We start from the raw sequence: 19,400 nt of genomic DNA on the forward strand, positions 1-19,400 counted from the left end.
GGAGTCTGACCTGGGTACATTTTTGGTCCCCTCCCCAGAAGGGGACTCCGAGGCATGATTTGGAGTCGCCATTTTTCTTTTAAATTTGATTTTCAAGTGAAGGGTTTGTGTGTGGTAAGTGCATGTAGTTTTGTGTGAAGAAGGAGAGTTGTCTTTACAGGGCAAGCTGTGACTGCCCCCTTGAGTTGTGAGACACAAAAGGGAAATGTTCAGCGAGATCACAACTAGCTTTAATGGAAGGTTCACAGCACCCCTTCAGGTAATGCCATTAGACCTTACTGGGAGTAAACTATTGTTTCGGTAGGTGTCTACTACCTCCTCATCTTAACTGCACACAAATCTTGCTATTTTGGAGACAAGAAAGCTCTATGACCCCATGCCACCCCCTGGGAGGTGGTGGCGTAGCAGATAAGGTGGTGAGCATGGGATCAGGCAGACGTCTACTTATAGGTTCAAATTCCACCACATATTGCTTAGAACTATGCCATTTGTCGAGTGATTTAAAGTTACCTACATGTCACCATGATACCGACGTTCTAGGTGGTTACACCAAAGATGCGCTTGGGTGGTAATATGGACCCTAATATGGGTACCGCTATAAATAAAATTGCCTGTGCCACTAATGGGCAGAAACTGAAGTGCTTCCCATATATACTCTACAAGTATGCCTATAGGTGCTGTAGGCCATAAAGAAAAAAAAAAAAAAAAAAAAAAAAAAAAAATTAGTTTAGATCAGTAGGTTTGCTCCACATGCCTGTTGTTGAGAGTACTTTGAAACCAACTGCTCTCAACAATCCCCTAGTCACTAGTGTGTGTGTGTATGTGTGTGTGTGTATATATGTAAGGAATTTATTATCACTTGTGTATCTATATGCAAAGGCTCCACATTGTGTTAGCTAGCTGATAACAGTTGCATAAAGTATCAGGTTCACAGCAAAGTCTGAACTTCCAGTCAACCTTTTATTGTTATCATAGTCTGACCCTTACAGAGCCACAGTGATCTTCATAACTTCCACATCATACACAGTAAGGCCTCTCAGACATTTCTTAACAATGTGATAACCAATTCAATAAAGAATACAACTTTCAGAACTGGAAGAAAATTTGTAAATGCAAGAAAATTAAATATATTTTATCATCATGGAGGTCTCAGCTCAATACTTTTCTTTAACAAGAGAGTGTTGGGAGGTGGTGTGGCTCTGTGAGGGTCGGCTGTGAGGGCCGGGGTTGTTGTGGTGGTGGTGGTAGCTGGTGCTAATGGTGGTGAGCTTGGCACCAGGACACCACACAAGCAACACCACCAACTTTCATGATGCATTTCATTGCAGGTGGGATGGTGATGTTTCCATTTCTTTTGATAATACTACGATTCCTTAAAATGGAATAATATTCTCTTAAATAAACTACAAAGATATTGCAGTAGGTGCATAAATGTTGCCAGCTATAAGGAACATTCCTTTGATAATATTTTCATCAGGCCCAAAGAATAATACATTCCATTCATGCAGCCACATAAAATTCACAACCTTTGCTTAACATCAGTTAATATATATAAGAACACATACATATGTGAACAAAATATGCTCTGAGGACACAATATACATATATCAGATCATTAACACAACAACTATGCAGATTTTTGGGTTTCTCATAGAAGAGAGCAACAAGGTAAATTGTGCAAACTGAACATTCAGCAGTATGCATCTTACTATACTCAGGCTCATGGATTCCAACATGGTAATCTTGCCACCTAACAACTTGCAAAAGCAGTACCACTAATATCTTCCAAAAATCTTTATTTTATTCATAAGACATTGGATTGTTTGCATTTGTATGATCTGGTATCTTACAAAATTAATGTTTTTTTTTTGGTTAGAATACTGCTGTGACAGCTGATCCAAAAGAGGCAAAATGACTTTGTCAGAATCTGTGTGGCTGAGTACAGTGGCCTTCACTGACCTTCCACAGTGGAATTCATTCCAAGGCATGACACATAAAATATAAACCCTGCCCACTGACACGATGCAAGTCACGATACTTAATAGCAATCAGATCTCTAATATTAACTGATCTTGAATTAACTGGCATCTATCTGGCTTTTTAAACAGAATGTTAAGGAGAGCCGGAGCTAATCACAGTGAGTGCCAGGCAACTCAAACTTTGCACAGCCTGTGTTCCAGTGCTGGCTCCAAGCATTGTAAAGTGCTGGCCTTCCTGGTGCTAACAGACCCATACATTATGACTACTGCACCTTAGCAGCTTGCAGTCTTCAGTCACTGATGTGCACCTCCTTAGTGCATCAAGTGTTCATTAAATGAACATTCAATTTATAGTGAGCATTTATCTCCCCTTCACATACAAGATTATGCATTAAGTTTACAATTTCCAATTGTAATATTAGTTTTATAATTACATTTTCATTAAAGTAATTCCACAAAATGGAAGACACATCCCACCCCACACTGCCTGTTACCACCACCACACCCACAGGGCCTGACATCATCTAGATGAATAGACATGAAGACAACAGCAAAGTCAAAAATACTCAAGCATCTAAACAGGCTAATTCTAATCTACAAGCAGAGACAGTGCTGTGCCAATGGAACAATGATGCACAGATCACAAAAGGAAAGCAAAATATGTTAATGCACGATCACTAAATAGTAATATCTAACTGTAATAAAGAAGAAAATTACATTTCTTAAAGAATGACCCATCAACCAGTGATCAAAAATAGGAAAATGACACCTATCCATTTTTGCTCACAGCTTGTGGTGCAGCTACAGCGTCTCCCTCCAGTGTGACAAGTGGAGGCACAGCCCTTGTAGCTGCACCACAAACACCTTTAACTTGCAGCTTACCATTCTCTTCTGCCTGAATTCAGTAAGATTCACTTTCCAAAGTAAAAAAAAAATGGGATAGAGAACCTTACGGGGCACCTTGGCAGCATTAAACACAAAAGGGTCATCAATTGATGTATCTTTGCTTGGCAAGCCACTGTCCTGATAATATGATGGAGTCAAGCAGAAACAGCTTCCCCCACTGCTTATATAGTAGTTCATTACCAAATCATTCAATTTTCCTTGCTACTGAATCCGACAGTTTGCTTCTTTCGCCTTAGAGGCACATGGTGATGCACTGCGAAACTGTTGGTTCTGGCATTTCTCTCCTGAGATCAAAACCAAAGGCAGAGTTAACAATATCAGAGGGGGAAGCTGGTGCTTTTCACTATATCACACCATCAGCTAGTTACTGTACTTGAACCATGCTGGGCCCTGTCTTCCGTTGTCTTCACATGTGTTCATAATGTTTGCGTCACAGATGTGAAATCGCAAGAGCATGACAGTGTTATTCACCAAGCATTTTTAACCTTTTGTCACCACAGACAAAAATTCACACCCAGAGTGTAGACTCCTATTCTTGCATGAGACAAATGGCTGCACAGGTTTTGCCCTTAGGAGTGCATTACAAGAATCAGTGAAGTAACACTATCATGCCTTAAGTCTTTTAAAATATCTGGTTCATCTGGTTCTGTTGGAGACAGACCTTAGAGTGGTACTGCTCAGGCAATAGATTTTTTAAGCACCACTTGCTGGTATATGGAGTTCCATTGAGCTCTGAACAAAGTTGGCTGGTCTACCAACATATACTATTTTACTCAAACTGTTTTAAGTGATAGTTCAAAAATCTAGCCAAGAATAGCTTCATACATTGAAGGGCAGCACTTATAATAACCCCACTTAGATTATTAAAAGCTAAAGTTTCATCTTTTGAGATGCATTACAAAAAAAAAAAAATAATTAATGTCTCTAGGGGACTTTGTTTCTTTGGATTTTTAGTTCCACCAAATGTAATATTCCATTACAATACAATCTCATTTATATCTTTATAGTAATACTCTTAGAACAAATGTAATGGAGAAACACGGCCAGGTTTGCACGAAATTCGGACAAACTTTGTCTGTTACAAAAGTGAAGGAGAAAGGAATGCTAACATATTTGCTAAAGTTGCCGCAGGCTGAGCCTTTCTACAAGCCGCACTCCTGCCGCCGCTGCCTCCTTTACTGGTGGGGCTGCTTGCTGCTGCACTAGTGGTGTTCCTGCCACTGTTACAAACTTTTATATTTATTTTCAATCACTTTATGAATTAGTCCTGCCTTAATGCCTTGCCGATTCTCAAAAGTATCAGTTGGAAAAGAAAAATATCAAAGTATTAACTTCAGCAAACTGCATAAACAAACACACATTACGTACATAAAGCTGTCAGGACAACTGTCAACACGGGTCCCTGAAAACGTGGCTTGTGTTGACAGTCACAAGGATGAGTTTACATATATAATATCAATTTACTTTCACAATTTTTCAACAGGATTAATACTGATTTTATTTTTCCTACTGATGTTTTTGAGAATGAATTGAAGGCAAGGCTAATTAATAAGATGATAGTAAATCACTCACATATAAAAATGGTGGTAAGTGACTAGAACATTGTGAGTACCCCAATGAGCTGCCCCACCAAGACAGGGAAGCAGGAAGCAAGGGGTGTGGCTCCTGGAGCAGCTTAGCCTGTGGCAACTATAGTTCCCCTGCCTTTAGTCACCTGCCTCAGCCAACACTTGCAACACTGTACAACTTGTGTGTGGTCAACTGTGCTCCATTAAGTTCCATGCTCAGCCACACCTTGCTATAACTATTCATAAGAAAATCCATCCATTTCTATCTTATCTTTCCCAGTTTCACTGGAACTGAAATATGGAGACAAACAAAACTATATAGTTTATCAAAGTAAAGTATAGGTATACAATAAATAAAACAGAGATACAAAAGAAGGGTGTGAGATGGCCACAAGTACTAGTGATGGAGCACAGGACCCACTCAGCTGCTGTACAGTATGGGAGAGCCACAGTTCCAGCCCAGTGGCCAAGGGTATACATGCCCCACACATGGGTCAATCAAAGGGCATCCAGCTCCAGCCCTTGTGTAGACCATAAGACAGAACCCTTGGGGACCAGCAGGAGTGGCTACAAGCTGCCCACTGTGACCTCCACTGACCCATATATTTAGCCACCCATCACTAGTGTGAGATAAAACATACAGATGCTCCAGAGGGATTTGTGATCTTAATGGTAAACACATACTCAAATTTAGCACCACATGTCAATAGTTCTTACCAGTTTAATCCATGAAGCAGATTCCCGGTGACTTGGCACCAGTGGAATTATGTAAACCTTTTAACTCACTAAATAACCTAGTTGTGACACAGAATAAGTTGTACTGATATACTGAAAACACTACAGATTATAAAGGTCTTAGACTTAGGACTAAATAAATATCAATTATTGCATAAATAATATAATAATCTATCCCTCTACTTGTTTCAGGGCATTATTTAGCACCTAGGAGCATCAGCATCTATTGTGTGCAACTCAGTGTGTGACTAAATATTGGGCAAGTGTGGAAGGCGGGTCTTGTACACTACCAAGCTAAGACTACGGGAGTGTGTGAGGGAGGGGTGGGCCAGGTAGTCTCCTCCCTCCCTCCCTCCAGCACTCCTCTCCAACATGAGACCAGATAGCCAGCACCAGCACACTAAAGCCTGTAGGAGAACCACCACACATCTTGTGTTGGATCCCTTGGCTTATTGGGGGAAAATGAGCTTTAGTTCATGAACATCTAAAGCTCAATATCACTCTACATCCTGTTTGCCATACCGTTTCACTCAAATTATAAAATACGTTGCTCTTATATTTCGTCCACAAGAAGAGTCGATTCTCACGAGACACGAGAGGAAGTAATAGAAAACAAGAAGAGATCTATTGAGAAGGTAAAATAGGAAGACAGGAAGAATATACGGCAAGATCGGCAGGTGTGGTTACTTTTCAGGGAAGGAAGAAGGCTCAGAATACTGATCAAGCCGCATAAACACATCGGGATGTGTTACTATGCACCCACCATGCCATACCTGCAAGTGTATTGTGAAGGACTAGGAAAACCACACCAATACAAAGGTCTTGAAGGTTGAGTTTACAGAGCAAAGCTGAACTCAACCTTGATATAAACTAATAGAATAACATGAGTGAAAATTAATAAAAAAAACTGCAAAGCAAATGAAGAGGGTCTTAAGAACTCTTGATATTTTGACAATAACTTGTGTATATCCTTTGTGCAGCTTCAAGAATAATCATTACAGTCTTCATTTGTGCAAATTTATGATACTTGAATTTTTTAATGAGTTGGAGGGTTGTGCTGAGTAATAATTATAATAATTATAAAGCAGTACAGGTTGGTGTGGTTCTCCTGTCAAAATAGTCACCACCACCTCATTCCTGCTTAGTTGCTGTTACAGTATCCAGGCCCATCTGTGCCAGGGCTCGTAGGGCAGTGAGGCAGGCCTGAAACACACACCAACAGTAAAGGTGGACTGTTACATGTGTAGTGTAGACATTCAGATCATCATCTTCACAGTCTTATGATTAAAAGTTGAGTCAAATAAGATATTGATATTTGTACAAGACAAAAAGACATATTCACCTGATCATGGGAGTCATCAATGGTGGGCCCAGCACCGTGAGAGACATGGGGAGGGTTGGTGGAGAGAGACACCAGGCTCAGGTACTCACTCTTATTTCCCTGATAACAAAAACCAATACAACATTACTTTGGGAATCTAACTCTGAAGACTCCTGATCTTGGGTCTCTGTTTTACAGACACATCACTCTGGTAAAAATCTTAAGACAACCTGTGTTCTGTATTAGTTAGGAATTTGAAAGCTTAGATGCTTTATATGTATAAACCAATAAGAACAGCTGAAGCCTGAAAATGTAGACTCTTGTTACTAGTATATATATTTACATCACATAATTTTCATGAACTTCATCACCTTGGGAAAATCAGTAAACTGAACTTGCAGCCCCAGGATCTGGGCCAGGTACATCAGCTGGTCCTTGGGTCGCACTGCCTGTGTGGTGGATACAGGATTCTGAAAATATCATAGTATCACTTAAATAACACACACTTAAGCATCAGCCCATGACATCAGTGGGCAGCAGCTGGCCAACTGGTACAGGCATGGATCAGGATAGCAGCAAATGGTTCTGCTCATTCATAGTCTTTTTGTGCAGGCAAATGGATGCTTCTAACAAGTGGGAGTCAATAGCAATGGGTCAGGGGTTCCTGTGATGTGTCCTAAAAGTCAACTATCACTCTCAACAGGGTAAAGGAATAGCACAACATGAATCACTATTGGTAAACGGCATTTTGTATTCCTCAACGTTTTAGTTTTACCCTGAAAGAGTGGATGGTTAGAGGTAGGTGTCTGTCAGACGAGTTTTCCTCTGACTGAACATGACCAAGACATGAGATTTATTGGTTACACAGGAAGGACATCTCTGTGCCAGTGTATAACTCACCTGATTAACCATAGCTTGATGCTGCTGTTGCTGCTGTTGTTGCTGCTGTTGCTGGGTTGGTACATGAGGCTGCTGCTGTTGTGGTGGCTGTTGCTGTTGCTGTTGCTGTTGCTGCTGCTGCTGTGGCTGTGGCTGCTGTTGCTGTTGGGGTATTTGTGGCTGAGGTGGTGGTTGCTGTGGCTGCTGAATTTGTGGTGGGGGTGGCTGGGGCTGCTGTGGGGGCTGCTGAGTGGGAGGCTGAGGTTGCTGCTGCTGCTGTTGCTGTTGTTGCTGTGGTGGGCCAGTCATGGAGGGTGGTTGCTGGGGTGGAGGTGGAAGGGCCTGCTGGTTGGATGGTGGAGGGCCCTGGTGGCATGTTAAGTGCATCACACACAATGAACCTTTACAATACAGGCAACCCCCGCTTAACGAAGGGGTTACGTTCCTAAAAAACACTTCGTTAAGCGAACCGATTATAACAAGTTTAACCCCTGACTTGAACTTCCATTGAGAGTAAACAAAGCGAGAGTGCATCATAGTACAGTGAAAGGTTTAATGAAAGTCCATTCACAACACAAACACCTCTCAAGTTATGCATCTTTTTGGCTTCAATTTAAAACTCCATTTTGTCATGGCAATATGTAAGAAGAGGATTTCAATTCCTAAAGACAATCTCATTCAAACATTTACTAATTGAAGCAAATACTGAGTCTCTTGCAAAATACTACTGTAAGAGTATTGATACAAATCTCTCAAGCCATAGGCACTCATTGTTAGAAAAACAAGGATTATGTGCAGGTCACAGACTGTGGGAGACTTACCTGGAGGGAGCCCTGAGGTGCAGGTGGAAGACTCTGTTTCACCATTGCCTCTGCTGTAGGGGAGTTTCCAGACTTCAGTAACTCCTTGGCTATAGTTGCAGTAGCCTGCATATTGACCATTGGACCAACACTCACCACCCCCATGCCTGCACCAACCCAAACAACCAACACATTAACACATACTCATTCCCAATCTTTGATACATTATTTTGTTAAATACTGGGAAACATATTTGCTTCTGAGTGACAAGTAAGAAGATAATCCAATTAAGATATCTTTCATTAAAAGAATTTGTGATGCCAGCAATATCTACATATAACAAAAGGGAAAAGTATGACCTGTAGTTCAACTCTCATCACCCACACAAGACACATTATGGTATGTGGGGTCAGATGCTCACCTTGAGGTTGAACCTGCTGGAAGCCATGGAGAGCTGAGCCATCTGGCATCATGATGAGTCCTGGCACTAACTGCCTACCTCCTCCAACAGCAGGGCCTCCTATCTGACCCAAGGTGTTCACACTGCCCACCACAGCTGCCTCCGACCCTCGCTGGTCTCCTCCATCCTCCAAGAAAGTCACCTGCAATTCACAATGTCTCTCCTAATAATGACAAGAGCAAAGTAAATTGTAAATACTAATGATGAACTTCATAAATTGAAACAAGAGTACTGGTGAAGGTGAAAAGAATTGGAATGGTTGAAAAAGCAAGGTATGTCTATACTGATATCATTGGTTTGTAAATATTCCAATAGATCAATTAACTAATCACTTCACTGTGATGCATCATGTCCAACGATACCTACAGGCTGCAGTCTCCAAGCTGAAGCATTATCAGAAGATACTACTTGGACAAAGTGAATTTCCAGATGCAAACCATACATAACTTTCATACAAATCTAATTTGAAACCTTTCATAAGCTCAGACAGATATCACAACCGTGATGTATTTGATCATGTCAAGCAGAGACCAAAACAAACATTTGACTAGGGTCTTACCTTTCTGGTTTTGTCAGGATCTGAGTTAGCACCATCAGTCTTGATTGCAGACTTCCCTGGCTGAGGCTGGGGACGAGAGTAACCCAATAGCTGCAACATGTTCTCAGCAGCTGCTCTCTTAGCAAGTTTTTTGTTTGGTCCACTTCCTTGGGCATTCTGGGTTCCCACAGTGACCTGAAACATGAAAAAAAAAAAAAAAAAATCTAGATGTTGTATGCATGACAGGGAAAACTCTCCATCATACCACTTTCTATCCTAAGGTAATGATGCAATGCTGATAAATCAACAGCTGTGAGAGCCAACCAAAGCAGTAAATATCAGTGTTTTTCTGAAAAGGTGCAGGGGATTACAGTTGATGGTTGTCCCAACCTGCATGATGAACTCCCTGCGGCGTGGCACCCCTCGCTCTGCCAGGAGAGTGTACACAGGCTCCTTCTCCTTCTTGGCCTGCTGGATCTGGATGAGGCGTGAAATGGGGTTGATGCCCTGGCCGTACTCTGGGGCTGCCTTCTGTTCCTGCTCGACATTCAAAAAGAATATTTTAGTCTTAAATATAGGGTTAAGAATTTCTCTAATGTAGAAATTCATACAGTATAAGCATGTGTACATAGATCTTGCAAACCAACAAAATCAGTACAATCTATCATGCAGTCAGAGCCAAACAACCTGTATGAAGCACAATGGTCTCTATCTTGTGTGCTTCTTAATTCCTTGCTAGTGTAGAATCCAAGCTCACTGGCTCTTGTGGTTCAGTATTCTCAAGCAAGTGATAAGAACAGAAGTGGTGGAAAATCAAGACAACTACTCAGCAAAGTGTTTCAACTTAATGATGGTCAGCATGCCATAGCTAGTAGTTACCACACATGCAAGCAAGCTGAGAATCCATTGTTAGCACTAATTGCCATTGCATTTCATGTAAACTGGAACTAAAGTCAAGGAAAGTTGTGACTTCTTAGCAATGCTTCTAGTTAGTCACATATGTTTCCAGTCACGAGGAAATATGTAAATGCATGACATGAACTTTAAAGTGGAGAACAAAGGTAATAAAGGTACCAAACAAGACAAAAGGGCGCGGTGGTATACTTGCCTCTTGACCCACCTTGATGAGGTTTCGGCTCTTCTTCTTCGTTGTGGGTTTGCGCTTGATGCGAACCATTGTGGTCGGTGGCAGAGCGGGAAGCTTGCGTAATTCCTCCAGCATCAACTCTGCTGCCCTCTTCTTGCTCACCTGAGCAGCGGCAAAATGTCACGAGAGCAAAAGAACAATAAAATGTTTACAAACTATACTGCAATACCTTCTGAATTAATTTGAGGCTAAATAATGTTTCTTACAAATGAATGTCCTCTACACTGAAAAAGGAATGCAGCCAAACCTTCTTGCCAGTGCCTTCTCCCTCGGTGCGGTATTCCCCAACCATGCACACTGTGACAAAAGTGCGGACGTGTGGCGGCCCAGACTCTCTCACCACTTCAAATGTGACCATCAAGTTCCGCTTCAGTGCAATCTCATGAACCAGAGAGATGGGGGACTTCAGGTCTGCATTGGGATCCAGGTCAGAGAGATCTGCAATGATGACAGTGAAGTGTTATATGGTAGAGGATCAAAACACATTCCTTTCCACACATGCATCACTGAACTAAGATCCTTTACCTAAAAGCTAAGTATAACATTATGTGGTATTGGTATAAGCAAAGTACAAGCCATTTGAAAATACTGGAGTACTGGTAGTATCATGTGTTGGAACAATAGGATAATAAAACACACAGTACATGAATCAATAGTGACAAGTCAAGAAAGTGTATAAGAAGAAAGAATTGAGTTTGTAAGTAAAAACAGAATGAACCATTTCTGACAAAAGGAATGAATTGGAGTACTTGAATTTTAAAATAACAATTCCACATTGTATAATAATGATGACAAGAAATTACAAATATCAACTGATGAGCATAATATAGTACTACTTTTTTATTTCTTACCTTAATTACTAATATTTCTCTTCCACAATATGTCAAACTAAATATTGCATGGTGAGGACAAAGAGGCCTGACTCAAAACAATATAAAGTGGTATAGCATCAGTGAGCTCACATGGTATTAAAAATTCAGTGAGATTGGCAGTGGGTTGGCCCTCACCTCCCTGGGTGCAGGTGGCAGCATTCTCTGGCATGGGCAGCGTCTTCATCAGCTTGAGGGCCTTGGAGGCAGCGTTGTGCTTGGCTTGCTGCGCTGTTGTTCCCTCTCCTATGAACTCTCGTGATCCCACCCGCAGTGTCACAAAGAAGATGGGGTAGAGTGGAGGTCGACCGTAATATTTCTGTTATAAATGAATAAACAAAAAGATTGATTATAAAAGAAAAAAAAAAAAAAAAAAAGTATGGTTGTGAAGTGTTGTAGTCTGAAAAATCAAAATATAAAATATGTTAACCATCAAAGCACACAAAGTAAAATGTCCCCCCCACAGGGCACAGAATTGATAAATGACTTGAACTTATGAGTGAAATCTCAAACTTTTAAAAGAACAACCATGAGAATCAGATTAGATCAATATGAACAAGGAGCACCTTACCAGTCAACACCCCAGAAAGGTACACTTGTTGCCAGTTCCTTTCTATGCAATCTACTTTGCCTCACACAATAGCACAACATCCAACAAAATATCTAGATTCCACCTCACTAGTTATGAAGCTGTTACTAAGTATACCTACACTCCACCTCTCTCATGTGTCATCCATCACATTAGGGAGGTAGCCACTTATATATATATATATATATATATATATATATATATATATATATATATATATATATATATATATATATATATATATATATATATAAAAGGAGACTCACCTGGTTGTACATGGCCCTGATGTTTGGAGGCATGTTAAAGTATGGGTTGGGAGGTCGTGGTGTCTCCATGAAGGTGTAGATGGCAGCCTCCCCTCGCTTCATGGCCAAGGCATTCAGCTCCACAGTGGGCGTCAATTTGGCTGTACGGTAACAAAATGATGCTGATAACTGACACACACACACACACACACACACACACACACACACACACACACACACACACACACACACACATATATATATATATATATATATATATATATATATATATATATATATATATATATATATATATATATATATATATATTTATCGTTACTGAATGAATCTCTGACCGTTGAGCCAATTTCCTCACTTTCTCCAATTGTTCAGTACAGTGGACTGTTCTGTGTGGCATGTGACACTTACTTTGTTTATTTTGCCTCTGTGTTTTGGGTGGAGGGTGTTTGAACTGTGTCTTCTCCAGGGCAATGGCTGCAGCTGAGTGCTGGGCCTTCTTGATGCTGGGGCCGGACGCGGTGTAGTCTTCACTCTCACCAAGACGCAGTGTTACAGTGAAGGTCTTCTTGTGAGCAGGACCCTTCTCATCCGTTAGACAATACTGGTGTTGGATCTGCCAAACATCATCAATTAGTACTTGCTTCAGCAATGGCAATAACAAAACAGATAAACATAACACTGCAGTTTTAGCAGATCTTTTAGGAGCATGACAAAGTACCTAAAAATTAGCTAACACAAAAATACTTTTCTTTCCAGTCAAATAATAACAAAATAAGAGAGCAAGAACTTCCCATAACAAAAATTAACACTAGTATCACAACATGTAATACTCTGGATACCTCTACACACCTTATTGTACCTGGCCAATTCATTAATGAGACACATGGGAGTCTTTTCTTTGCTGGAGGCTGAAGGGTCTGTGCCCATCGGTCCCACACCGGTAAGCGGGGAATTGGCAGAGGAGGCACTGCTGACACTGACCCCATTGGCTGACGGACTGAGACCCACCACACTGTTGCCACCGACCATGTCCTGCTGGGGCTGTGCCGGCTGCTGCTGCTGCTGTGGTGGCTGTGGTGGTTGTAGAGGAGGCTGTGTTTGTTGCTGGGGATGCTGCATTGTTTGTGTCATTGGTTGCTGATGGACCTAGAACATGAAAAAAAAATATATATATCTAAAAACAGTCTGCTAAAACCATTGGCAAAACAATAGATCTGTTTCTGTGAGAAGACCTAAATTTCTAGATGCTTCTGGAATTGTTCCCTTTTCATTTCCCTCTGTCTTCTTTTCTCTTGAGACTTGAGAAAGATAGAGAAAAAGATCATTTGTTTCTACAGAATGAAAGATGCTATAAAGTTCTGTCTGTTCTATAAGTGGTCTCTTTGAATTTCCTTCATTGTCAGGTTATCTCTCTTTTGATCCCCCACATACAGACCTCCTCCATCCACCTACATAGATCTCCTCACCTGTGCATGGTGTGGAGGAGGTTGTTGCTGCTGCTGCTGTTGTGTTGGCTGCTGATGCTGATGCTGATGCTGATGCTGATGCTGTTGCTGATGCTGAGGTTGCTGTGGTTGTTGCTGTTGCTGGTGACTATTGCTAGGTGAAGTGCCCATCCCTCCTGGCCCACTGCTGCCCATCCCACCAATCTGTGTGCAACAAATACAGCAATATAAACAATCGCCTCAATGGCATTCTTAACTCTTTCACAGAGATAGAACAACTATCATTCATCAGCACACTAGACACATGCCAAGGCTGCAGTTATCTGTTATTATGCATTTGCATTTGTTGCAGCAATGGCTAGCAAGTGTATAGTATTGAATTGCTTAGTGAGTGACTGGGCAAAGCAGACTCACCTGGTGTGGGGCTGAGTGATGCATGACAGAGTGTGGGGGGTGGGTCATGTGGGGTGGCCCAGTCACGCCAGCTGTGGCCTGAAGATGGGCCGGCCCTCCGTGGTGACCCCCATGCGGCCCACCGTGGGGACCACCGTGTGGCCCACTACTGCTGCTACCACTGTGGAGTCCCATGTGTGGCCCCGAGTGAGGGCCGCCATGGCTGTGAGGGCCACCATGAGGGCCTCCATGGGGTCCAGCAGGTGGCCCCCCATGTGGCCCTGAGTGTGGGCCAGAGTGGGGGCCAGAGTGAGGGCCGGAGTGTGGGCCAGTGTGAGGACCAGAGTGAGGGCCCGAGTGTGGCCCCGAGTGAGGGCCAGAGTGAGGGCCGGAATGGGGGCCAGTGTGGGGTGCACTGTGGGGGGCAGTGTGGGGGTTGGAGTGAGGAGCGGAGTGGTGGGGCCCGTGGTGTGGGCCATGGGATGGGTGTGGGCCATGGTGGGGTGTTTGTGCTGGGTGGTGAGCTGGGTGGTATTGGGAGTGCGGGGGACCTGTGTGTGGAGGAGGCCCTGTTGGGGGCGGCTGAGGGGGACCACTGGGATGATGTGGTGGAGGACCAGGGTGGTGGGGACCTGGTGGGCCATGGTGGTGGTGTGGGTGGTGATGGTGGTATTGCGTGCTGAGGGTGTGGTGGTCAGGACCAACACCTGACTCGGGGTGACTCATGGCCTGAGTCATGACAGCCATCCCACCAGTGGGAGCCATCATGGGCGCCATGCTCACCAGACCTGCAACACATAATGCTTACCACTCCGCTACAACACACACACACACACACACACACACACACACACACACACACACACACACACATACACACACACACACAGACAGACCAGTGTCACTTACAAGTGTTGTGGGGAAGTTATGTGAAATAGATATCAAAGAAAAATGGGTTAAACATTTGGAAGAAGAACAAGTTATATCGAAAAGACAATTTGGGTTCAGGACAGGATGGTCATGTGTGTCAAACTTATTAAGTTTCTATTCAAGAGTAATAGAAGGACTGGAAAGCAGAGATGGATGGGTGGACACAGTATACCAGGACATAAAAAAGGCTTTTGATAAAGTTCCTCACGGCAGACTACTTTGGAAACTAGAGAGCATAGAAGGACTGCGAGGAACTTTGTTAGACTGGATAAGGAATTGTTTGAAGAACAGGGAAATGAGAACTGTGATCAGAAATACATACTCATCTTAGGGTAAAGTAACAGGTGAAGTTCCACAAGAGTCAGTGTTAGCCCCCATTATGTTCCAGACATATGTAAATGAAATCACAATGGGAAAAAGTTATATTAATTTGTTTGCTGATGATGTAAAATTGCTAAGAGTAATCAAAACCTGAGAGGACTGTTTGCTGTTGTAGGAAAATGTAAACAAAATCTACGAATGGACAAGTGGAAACTGGAGTTTAACACCATGATATGTCACATAATGGAACTAGGAAAGAATAAGAGAAGAGTGGTATGGAGCTATCTGATGGGAGAGGAACAAATAATGAAAATTAAAGAGGAAAAAGATTTGGGAGTGATTGTACAGGAAAATTTGAACCATGCAAAACACATGAGATACATACTTGGATTAGCATATAAAATGTTGACTAATATAAGAGTGGCATTTCAATTCATGGACAAAGATATGATGAAAAAAATTATAAGCATGATACGTCCTAAGCTGTAAAATGCAGCAGCGGTGTGGTTATCGAGCTCTAAAAATAGATATAAAAAGATTAGAACAGATTCAGAAGATAGCTACAGAGATGGAGCCGGAACTAAAGGAACTAACATATGAAGAAAGGCTGAAGGAAATGGGACTGCCAACCTTACAAGATAGAAGAGAACAAGGAGACCTAATAACAGTGTATAAAACAGTAAATGGTGTTAAAAACAGACAAGGAAGACCTGGTGCTGGTGAGAGAAGAAGCTAGAAGGACAAGAGGACATGTAGAGAAGATTAGGATGAAGCAGTGTGTGAAGGAAATTGGAAAATACAGTTTTCCTCATAGAACAGTAGAAAAGTGGAATGTATTGAGTGATGAAGTTGTTACAGCACATAATGTGCATAACTTTAAAGAAAAATTGGATAAATGGAGACATGGAGACAGGATAAATACACACACAGATGATCGCTCAGACTTGACACAGAGAAGATATAAAGGTATTTAGAAGGAAAAACATCACTTGCTGAAATGATGCTACAAATCAATTAAGGAACCAAACTGAACAGCAAATATCAATAACTCCTCATATGGAGATTTGTCACAGAATACACAGCAAACAAAAATACAAACGTCACCACACACAGTGGGCCGGTACACATGTCCTACCCTGCATGGATACAGGTGGTGGCTGTGTCATGGAGACCATCATGGGGGGTCGCTGCTGATGGGGCGGCACCAGGCTAGGCTGAGCCATGCGCATTGGGACCTGCGCCATCCTGAAAAACGAATCCACTTAACAATCCAGAAAGTTGCATGTGGGAAGTATACTGCAGCACATACACTGTAAAAAAAAAGATCAAACTGTATTGCCTAATAACACATTGATGCATGTTAAACATTTCAGCAGGGAACATTCTAGAAAAATATTAAAATAGATAAAAACCCAACCATCTCTACACTCGGTTTCAGAAACTCATTATTCATTTTATCCCACCCAAAAAAACAAATGCAATATCAGCAGGGCCCCTGACGAGGTGTAAGCACCAGCACTACATGGAAATGCACCACGTGAGAGTCTGGGTCAGTACCAGGGGCCCTGGAGGATCCCTTATCCATCTCACACAGGATTTATTTATAAATTTTGGTGTGCTGAGCAGAGCCATGGAGGACATGCAGCACACCCTGCCCAAGAACCAGTGTGTACATGCAGTGGACACTGCACAAGACAGCACCTGCATATAGCACCAGCAGCAACCTCTAGCTCAGTGGTTCCCAAACTATCTTACCTGACGCCCCCTTCTTGCTTCCAGTAGACCCGCACGCCCCCCCCTCCCACTTCCTCTTTTGCTCATGTGAACTTATTTTCTTTTATTGCATTTATTTCTTAGCATTGTTCAGGAAAACAGATCTCTGTTTGTATTAAATTTTAATAATGAAAGCCACTCAAACAAATAATAGTACATTCCAGAGAGACATTTTGATTTTATTATTCTTATAATCTATTAAAACATTTTTTAGCAGATGACTTCAAGCCCCCCTTGAATTCTCTTTACGCCTCCCTAGGGGGGCGCGCCCCCCAGTTTGGGAACCACTGCTCTAGCTGGAGGCCTTGCTCTGGAATGTATACTGTGAATACATTTATTCTTTTCAGATAATTTCCAGATATATATTTTTCTTTGTGGACTGAAGGTACTAAATAAATCAAATGGATAAGTGGATAAGGTGCTGAGCATGGAATTGGGCAGACATCCATGAATAGGTTCAAATCCCACCACATACAACCTTAAAAACTTTGCCATTTGTCGAGTGGTTAAAAGTTACCTACATATCACATTAATACCCAGGTTCTAGGTGGTTACACCAAAGATGTACTTGGATGGTGATATGGGCCCTAATATGGATACCATTATGAATAAAATTCCCTGCACCATTAATGGGTGGAAGCTGAACAGCACTTCCTATACATACTCTTCAAGTACACCAACAGGTGCTATAGGCCATAACATAAAAGAAAAGTGTTGAGATTAAGGCAAAGGGAGACTGTTATTCAAAACTGAGGGCAGTGATGAGTCAGCTAAGGTCATTGACAAAGGCCACTCATTGTTTTGTTGTAGGAGTGTGCACGTGTGCCAGGTTGACACCTTCAGATAAGGAGAGGGATGGTTTTTGAAGGGAATCTCCTGTCTTGTCTTCAGTCAGGTTAGGCAGACTGTTGTTCAGCAAAATTCAAGTTGATTACCATTCAACTAAGGTTACTTCTAGAACAACAATTTTCCTACATGGATTGAGAGTACATATTGGTTGTGCTGACCTCCTTAGATAAGGAATGGCATGGTTTTAGGCATCAATATCAGACAATACTGTTCAGCCTTGATTTTTAAAGACATAATAACTATTTCTTTACTAAGCTATACCAGACAATCTCTCATATAACACTCCCCTTGGCAACAGTTATACACCAAAGCTTTAATGTAATATGGCCAGGCGATACGAGACTCAAACCTACATTGATGTCATGGGTTAGGCAGTGTGAGGCCAGCACCATCACATCACCAGGTAAGCAGCATCACCACGAACCAGCCTCCCCCAGCAGCACCGGACACGCACCACACACATGCCTAGGATGAGGAGTGGGAAGGACAGAGCATCCTGAAGGAAAGATATGGCAAGGGAAGGCCACAGCGGCGAGTGCAGACGACACACACATATACACACATACACACACACACACACACAACCGCTTCTTGTCCCCCTCTCCCACACACTCACCTTACACTTGTAGCCTCTCACTTCACGTCAACCCACAGGAATATAGGAGTACTTAAGGTTGAAGTGAAATCAGAGGCGTGAGGGAATAATAATTAGTGGAGAAACGTATAGCAAACAGAGACGGGAATCCTACAAGCTAGTGTGCGGCCATGCTGCCTGGGTGCGGGGCTGCCCCGCCCCACCACCCTCCCTTGATTCATGGTTCTGGCCGTGGATTACTGCACAATACTAAGCCCCGTGCATCCATGTACCTTGCATGACACCTTAGAATCTAAATGTAGTCTAAGGGTGAAGCCACGTAGATTCTTAGGCTAAGTAAAGTAAAACTCGTACCGTAACATCCATGTAGAAAAAAAAAAAAAATCTGATCAGATTGATTTCATATCAAACTACAGTAAATTCAGTATTTACAAAGAGAAAATGGTATATTAAGAATAATCACTACTGAGAAATGTATAAACACAACGTTGACCGGGTAGTGACAGAAAACTAGTGGCTTGTCAACTTTGATGGCAAACTTGTGGCTTCTGAATGGGATGGGACGGGAGAGATTCTGCCGATTTTGAAACACTTACCCTTTGGCCCCGCACCTCCACTATATTCATAGTTGAAGTTACATTCGTATTCAGATGATTACTTATGGGTCTAGTGACAGATCAATAAGATTTTCACATTATCCATAGAAAAAAATACTCTTGAGAATCTGCAGGAGTCATATCTTTGTGGTATTTGTAAATAGTCGTAATGAAAGAGAAAAGCGTTTTTGAATACCTATCATACCAATAAGACTTGACAGTAATGTATGTAGATTTAACCTCTAGTCTACACGCATTCTATTGCCAGGTTTATTGTTCTGTCTTATCTGGTTTTAAATATCCATGTGAGAATAGCGTTTTCTGGTGAAGAGTTCCATTAGTTAATTGCTTAAATTGTGTGTGTGGGGGGTATGTTGTGGTCATGTTTTGTTGCTCTATGCCTTTGATGTGTCTGTTTGGAGTGGCTTCTCATTGTTGTGT

At 42.1% G+C, this 19,400-nt stretch overlaps 1 protein-coding gene across 5 annotated transcripts; it reads right to left on the minus strand.

Annotated features, from left to right (window-relative positions):
• Positions 1-946: 946 nt before the first annotated feature.
• On the minus strand, positions 947-18,569 carry LOC123513098 (maternal effect protein staufen-like). Of its 5 annotated transcripts, none has more exons than XM_045269968.1 (19): positions 18,385-18,569; positions 18,122-18,233; positions 16,282-16,391; positions 13,917-14,683; positions 13,524-13,706; positions 12,907-13,203; positions 12,466-12,670; positions 12,058-12,197; positions 11,341-11,521; positions 10,581-10,771; positions 10,307-10,435; positions 9,577-9,723; positions 9,208-9,381; positions 8,610-8,790; positions 8,210-8,355; positions 7,410-7,754; positions 6,881-6,979; positions 6,531-6,629; positions 947-6,391 (listed from the first exon to the last, which is right to left on the minus strand). In XM_045269968.1, the coding sequence occupies exons 2-19, from the start codon at positions 18,130-18,132 to the stop codon at positions 6,320-6,322; spliced, it is 3,477 nt and encodes a 1,158-aa protein (XP_045125903.1). In that variant the 5' UTR covers positions 18,133-18,233; positions 18,385-18,569; the 3' UTR covers positions 947-6,319. The 5 variants fall into 5 exon arrangements, with proteins under 5 accessions (XP_045125903.1, XP_045125899.1, XP_045125898.1 ...); XM_045269964.1 differs by having other exon boundaries at positions 11,296-11,521; XM_045269963.1 differs by having other exon boundaries at positions 10,295-10,435; positions 11,296-11,521.
• Between the last annotated feature and the right edge of the window lie 831 nt (positions 18,570-19,400).

The sequence above is a fragment of the Portunus trituberculatus genome, chromosome 35 (genome assembly GCF_017591435.1).
Source record: "Portunus trituberculatus isolate SZX2019 chromosome 35, ASM1759143v1, whole genome shotgun sequence".
Classification (NCBI taxonomy): Eukaryota; Metazoa; Arthropoda; class Malacostraca; order Decapoda; family Portunidae; genus Portunus; species Portunus trituberculatus.